Here is a 6,939-nt window from a genome sequence, read left to right as displayed (position 1 = left end):
TCACTGTGTTGCCCAGGCTGGAGTGTAGTGGCGTGATCTCAGCTCATTGCAACCTCTGCCTCCCCGGTTCAAGAGATGCTCCTGCCTCAGCCTCCTGAGTAGCTGGGATTACAGGCATGCGCCAACATGCCTAGCTAATTTTTTTATTTTTAGTAGAGACATGATTTCACCATGTCGGCCAGGCTGGTCTCGAACTCCTGACCTCAAATGATCCCCCCCACCCCCACCTCAGCCTCCCAAAGTGCTGGGACTACAGGCATAAGCCACTGCGCCTGACCGTATAGCAGTATTTTTTAAAAATCAAAATTAATGCAAAAATTCATGATGAGGCCAGGCTTGGTGGCTCATGCCTGTAATTCCAGCACTTTGGGAGGCCAAGGTGGGAGGATTGCTTAAGCCCAGGTGTTTGAGACCAGTTTGGGTAACATAGCGAGACCTTGTCTCTACAAACAAAATTTTTTTTAAAATGAGCTGGGCATGGTGGCTCACACCTCTAGCCCCAGCTACTCAGGCTGAGGTGGGAGGATGGCTTGAGCCCAGGAGTTCAAGGATGCAGGGTGCTTTGATTGCACTACTGCACTTCACTCTAGGCAACAGAGTGAGACCCCATCTCTTTGAAAAAAAAGAAAAATCCATGATGAACAAAACAAAAAAGATATTTTTTTGAGACAGGGTCTTGCTCTGTTACCCAGGCTGGAGTATAGTGGCGCCATCTCGGCTGACTGCAACCTCCGCCTCCTGGGTTCAAGCGATTCTCCTGCCTCAGCCTGCCGAGGAGCTGGGATTACAGAGTCCGGCACTATGCCCGGCTAATTTTTGTATTTTTATTAGAGACAGGGGTTCACCATACTGGTCATAGCTGGTCTCGAACTCCTGACCCCGGGTGATCCGCACACCGCGGCCTCCCAAAGTGCTGGGATTACAAGCATGAGCCACCGAGCCCGGCCTAAATAAAATTTTGAAGAGGCTGGAACCCTGCACTTGTGCCTTGAGCTCACTGACCTCAATACCCTGGTTCCACTCTAATTTTATTTACAGAATTATGCTGCCGGTCTGCAGGATGTAGTTTGACAATTTGATTATTTTGGATATTAAAATATTTTTTAAGTCTTGAAAATATTGTTTACGATTACCAAAGTTTTTGGACGTTCTTAAATTCCGCACCAGAGGTGAGTGCCGCACCCTAAACCTAGTCTAAGTTTTTATGTGTAAAGATCATAAAACGTTGTAAGTTTTCTAAAACACATAAGCACTCAATAAACGTTAGCTTTATCATTGTCACCTTTTTGTTCGTAACGTTTGAAAACTCCGGCTGTGATCCACTACTATTACGGGATACTGTCTCTTTAACTCTGTGCCACATTGTATCCCGTGAGTTCTTGCGTTTTTCCGCCCCGCTGTATCCCATGGTTCCCTGTGCCTTCCGGCTACTACTGCCACGCCTCTTCCGTTGCGTGCCGGATCATGGCGCAGGGGCAGCGCAAGTTCCAGGCGCACAAGCCCGCAAAGAGCAAGACAGCAGCGGCGGCCTCTGAAAAGAATCGGGGCCCGAGAAAAGGCGGTAAGGAGTGGCCGGGGGACTTGGGGGCGAGGTAGACCCGCGGCTTCCAGGCCTCACGTGAGCGCATCTTTCCCCAGGTCGTGTTATCGCTCCCAAGAAGGCGCGCGTCGTGCAGCAGCAAAAGCTCAAGAAGGTGTGCCAGGGCGAGAGATGGATCCGGGAGGGCGGCGAGCAGCGAGGGGTGGAACCCGGAGGACGGCGAGGGGCGAGGGGTGGAGCCCGGGGGTGGGTGAGGAAAGAGGATGAATCCCGGAGACGAGCTAGGAGCGAGGGATAGAGCCAGGGGCCGCGTTAGGAGCGAAGGATGGAGCCTGGGGCGCAGGGGGGCAAGAGGTGGAAGCTGGCGAGGGATAGGGGCTGGGGGACGTGCTAGGGACGAAGGATGAAACCTGGAGGCCTGGCAAGGGAAGGAGCACAGGGATCGGCAAAGGGCAAGGGATGAAACCTGGAGGACTCCCAGCTCTGTGAGCCTCCCTTTTCTTTCTTATGCAAGGGGTGCAGGAACACCACTTACCGTTTCAACAGGGCCTCGTAGAAGCAAGACCTGCGGCGCAAAAAGTGTTCCAATAACGTCAGCCTTTTGCTGTTACTGTTTTCTTTAATGGAACTCAGGAAGGGCGCGAGGTGACATGGGAAGGGAATTGAAAGCCCAGCTTTGTAAACCTCCAAGAACAGCAGAGGGCTCAAAGAAGTGTGAGGTGCGTTGGTTATCGTAATTTTTTTTGAGTCAGGATCTCACTGTTGTACAGGCTGGAGTGCAGTGGCCCCATTATAGCTCACTGCAGCCTCAACCTCCTGGACTCAAGCAATCTTTCCGTCTCAGCCTCCCGAGTAGGTAGGATTGCAGGTGCGCGCCAATATGCGGCTAATTTTGTCTTGTATTTTTCGTAGAGACAGGTTTCACTGTGCTGCTCAGGCTGGTCTTGAACTCTTGGCCTCAAGCCATCCTCCTGCCTCTGCCTCCCAAAGTGCTGGGATTACAGGCGTGAGCCACCCTGTGGTGGTTTTTAAGTGTAACATTTATGTGTAGATTGGTGAGGTTGAACTTGTAAAGAAGTTGGAAAGAGATTTAAAACTGGTTTTGGTGGGAGTCAAACCTGGGTTTGAATTGTACTCACACTGGTTTGAAACTGCCCAGTGATCTTGAGCAAATTGTTTCGTCTCCCCAGAGTGTCGGTTTCCTCAGAACTGGGTACCCAGCGGCCCGCTTACCTCCATGGGGTGGAGAACCTCATACTCAACATGTCCAAAACCAAGTTCCTGATCCGCCCTTCCCATTCTGCCCTTCTCCACCTGTGATCACTTCCTTCCAAATGCCATAGGTCATCCTTGAATCCCTCCTTTCTCTCACATCCCGGTCTCATCCCATCCATTTTGCCCTTAGTTTTTGTTTTGTTTTGTTTTGTTGTTTTGTTTGAGATGGAGTCTCGGTCTGTCACCCAGGCTGGAGTGCAATGGTGTGATCTTGGCTTAGTGCAACCTCTGCCTCCTGGGTTCAAGCCATTCTCCTGCCTCAGCCTCTCGAGTAACTGGGATTACAGGCGTGCACCACCACGCCCGGCTAATTTATTTTTATTTTATTTATGTATTTATTTATTTATTTTGCATTTTTAGTAGAGATGGGGTTCCACCATGTTGGCCAGGCTGGTCTTGAACTCCTGACCTCATGATCTGCCCGCCTCGGACTTCCAAAGTGCTGGGATTACAGGCATGAGCCACTGGGCTCGCCCCTATTTTGCCCTTAGAATCAATCCAGAATCCACCTGCCTCCCACCTCCTTGGCCCCTACCTGGTCCCACCTACATCATTTCCCACCTGGACCAGTGCAGCTACCTTCTCTCTTGTCTCCTGGATCCCACCTGGTCCTCTCACAGAAGCCAGAGAGTGCCCATGAGCACCTGAGTCGGCTCCTTCCCTCCTTGGCTCAGAATCCTCCATGGCTTCCACCTCACCCGGGAAAAAGGCCCAGTCCTCACTCAGCCCCAAGGTGCTGCAGAATCTGCCCTCGTCTCCTTCTACCCTCTCTGCTCACTCCCTCTAGCCTTACTGGCCCCTGGCTCCTCCCTCCCGGAGCCCTTCCTGGGCTCCTTGTCCCACCTCAGAACTTTTGCACTGGCTGTTTCGTCTGCCTGGATTCCTCTCCCAATAATCCACACTGCTGCCTTCTTCCAGCTCACTTCAGAGGGTTCTGCCTTGATGGTGACCTGTACCCATCCCTCCTCACTCCTGTTTCCTTTTTGCCATAGCAGCGCTTACCATCCTTTAACAGTGTAACATATTACGCCACTGACGCTTATATTGTCCCGGTACATGCACTGACTTCCGGCTCCATGACCCCTGCGCCCAGGTACCTGGTTAGCTGTCCCAGTGCTGGTGATTGTGGTCATTGGAACTTTTTTTTTTTTTTTTTTTTTTGAGATGGAGTTTCGCTCTTATCGCCCAGGCTGGAGTGCAGTGCAATGGCGTCATCTGGGCTCACTGCAACCTCTGCCTCCTGGGTTCAAGCAATTCTCCTGCCTCAGCCCCCCGAGTAGCTGGGATTACAGGCGCCTGCCACCACATCTGGGTACTTTCTGTGTTTCAGTAGAGATTGGGTTTCGCCGTGTTGGCCAGCCTGGTCTCAAGCTCGTGACCTCAGGTGATCCACCCGCCGTGGCCTCCCAAGGTACTGGGATTACAGCCACTGCACCCAGCGGGAACTTTTTTTTTTTTCTTTGAGACAGGGTCTCACGCTGGCCCCCAGTCCGCAGTGTAGTGGAACGATCATAGCTCACTGTGGCCTGGACCTCCTGGACTCGACCACCCAAATAGCTGAGACAACAGGCACGCACCACCACACTGTGCTAATTTTTTATTTTAGTACAGATGCGGTCTCGCTATGTTGCCCAGGCTGGTCTCAAGTTTCTGGGCTCAAGTGATCTTCCTGCCTCGGCCTCAAAAAGTGCTGGGATTACAAGCTTGAGCCACCACACCCAGCCCATTGGAACTCATAGCGGCAGGGCAGGGGCAGTCTGGGGAAGGCGACTGAGCCACCAGTTTGGGGTTCACACTGCTGGTTTTGTCCCACCCCTTTGCCTTACTTGCCAGCTCCCTTGCCCACCCCTCAGATCCTCAGCTTGCTGTCTGCAAAGCAGAGATGACCTGGGGCAGAGGAGGCGCCCACCTAAAAGCTGGGACCAGAGGCTGTGGGCGCGCTGGATCCCATCCGGTTTAGGGACCTGGGCAAGCAGTGCCTCCTGGCTGTAGCAGACTGTTTCCCCATCCATAAAACGGGCATGAGTAGAGGTTTAGAAGTCAAGGTGCAGAGGTGAGGATTTTTGTGTGTGTGGAGGCCCCGGAGAATGCAGGACTTAAACCCCAGCCACCAGACCCACAGTCAGGGGCAGTTCGAGGGGACAGTTGCGGATCTAACCGCCTGCGAGCTGTAGCCGGGAAGAGGGTGACTGGTCAGGCCCTCTCTCAGCCCCAGGTCACAGTCTGACTGCCCTGCGCTTGTCCCTCAGAACCTGGAAGTCGGGATCCGGAAGAAGATCGAACATGACGTGATGATGAAAGCCAGCAGCAGCCTGCCCAAGAAGCTGGCCCTGCTGAAGGCCCCGGCCAAGAAGAATGGGGCTGCTGCCGCCACCTCCTCCAAGACACCTTCCTGAGGACGCTGGTCCCAGCGCAGGCCAACACCCCACCCCCTACCTCCATGTGGGATCTTACACGTGATCCCACAGGCTGCACTGTCAGGAAGAGGACCCCATCGCCCAGCACTGGGCTTCACCTAGAACTTGAGTGGGGGCCAAGGGTGCTGAGAACCCAGCAGTGACCAGGAAGATACAGTCACCAACTTCATCTGTCCCCATGCCCCTTCCCAGGTCCTGCCTCCACAGGTTTAACCCAGAACAATAAACCTGGCTTGGTCATCCCTCTTGCAGTCCTGTGTTCCAGTGAGCAGGCCAGGTGAGCCCACGAGACTCCATGAGTGACGTGGCCCGGCGTGCCCCACCCCACCCCACCGCCTTTAGCAGTCACATGCCCAGGGGACAACTGGGCTTCTGCACCCCCGGCCCTGAGCCTGAGAGCCGGGAAAGAGTCTTTTCTCCATTTAACCCCGGGTGACTCCCTCCCTCCTCCTGGCCAGTCCTCAGCCCTGGGGACACAACCAGAGTCAAGCTGGACATCAGTAGGTCAGATGCCACCTCACAGGACCAAGGTGCTGATTACACCGGAATGCATTTGGAAACCACGTGGTGCTCCCGGGATAAAGAGTGCCAACTGGTCGGGCGCGGTGGCTCAAGCCTGTCATGCCAGCACTTTGGGAGGCTGAGACGGGGAGATCACGAGGTCAGGAGATCGAGACCATCCTGGCAAACACAGTGAAACCCCGTCTCTACCGTCTCTACTTAAAAAAAAATTACAAAAAACTAGCCAGGCGAGGTGGCGGGCACCTGTAGTCCCAGCTACTCAGGAGGCTGAGGCAGGAGAATGGCATAAACCCGGGAGGCGGAGCTTGTAGTGAGCAGAGATCCGGCCACTGCACCCCAGCCTGGGCGACATGAGACTCCGTCTCAAAAAAAAAAAAAAAGTGCCAACTGTAAGAGAGGACAGCCAGCGGTAGCACTACCTGTGAGCCAGGCCGCATTATCACCCAGGCTGGAGTGCAGTGGCACAATCATAGCTCACTGTAGCCTCCATCTCCCAGGCTCAAGTGATCCTCCCACCTCAGCCTCCCGAGTAGTTGGAACTACAGGCATGCACTACCACGCCCAGCTGATTTATTGCTTTTTGTAGTGATGGGGTCTTGCTAAGTTGCCCAGGCTGGTCTCAACCTCGTGGCCTCCAGCGATCCTTCTGCCTCGGCCTCCCGGAGTGCTGAGATTACAGGTGTGATTTACCACGCCCCACCAGTTCTAATGCTTTATACATGTCATCTAGCAGGGTGCCCTGTGCAGGTCCTGCATAACATTCCAGAGTAGAATTAAACCTGTAGGTGGCAGAGTCCCGATCCATGCTCTCAGCTGGCCCTCTGCTACCTGTCACTGTCACAAGAGCAGAATTCACTTCTGCCCATCCTGGGGTTCCTCCACCCCCAAATTGTTTGAGTCTGTTGTGCCACACAGTGCCTATGGAATATTCTGGGATCTCTGGTCTGATGACCTTTTCTCCCTCTGCTGGATCCAGGTCAAGGTCATAGCACAGGGAAAGGATGGGCTGTAGTCAGGGTGATACTGATCTGCTGTCTTTGGGGAGTGGTACCTGTGCATACAGTCAGCTTCCAGCCTGAGACGGGGCAGGGTGACTGGTTCCCTACTGGCTTATCCTCTCCTGGCCACCTCACCCACCAAGGAGACAGAGGTGCTGGGTCACCAGCAGCTGCCCCCAAACCCCAT

General features: G+C 53.8%; 1 protein-coding gene across 1 annotated transcript; it reads left to right on the top strand.

Moving 5' to 3' along the window:
- The first annotated feature begins 451 nt into the window (after positions 1-451).
- LOC105541004 (chromosome unknown open reading frame, human C19orf53) lies at positions 452-5,476 on the top strand. Its single transcript, XM_011981803.1, has 3 exons — positions 452-1,561; positions 1,639-1,694; positions 5,065-5,476. Exons 1-3 carry the CDS (start codon positions 1,465-1,467, stop codon positions 5,209-5,211), a joined length of 300 nt encoding a protein of 99 aa, XP_011837193.1. The 5' UTR covers positions 452-1,464; the 3' UTR covers positions 5,212-5,476.
- Positions 5,477-6,939: the final 1,463 nt, after the last annotated feature.

Source organism: Mandrillus leucophaeus, unplaced genomic scaffold (genome assembly GCF_000951045.1).
Source record: "Mandrillus leucophaeus isolate KB7577 unplaced genomic scaffold, Mleu.le_1.0 Scaffold230, whole genome shotgun sequence".
Taxonomy (NCBI): domain Eukaryota; kingdom Metazoa; phylum Chordata; class Mammalia; order Primates; family Cercopithecidae; genus Mandrillus; species Mandrillus leucophaeus.
The sequence above is the reverse complement of the archived record's forward strand: the minus strand, read 5'-3'. Positions and strand labels throughout refer to the sequence as shown.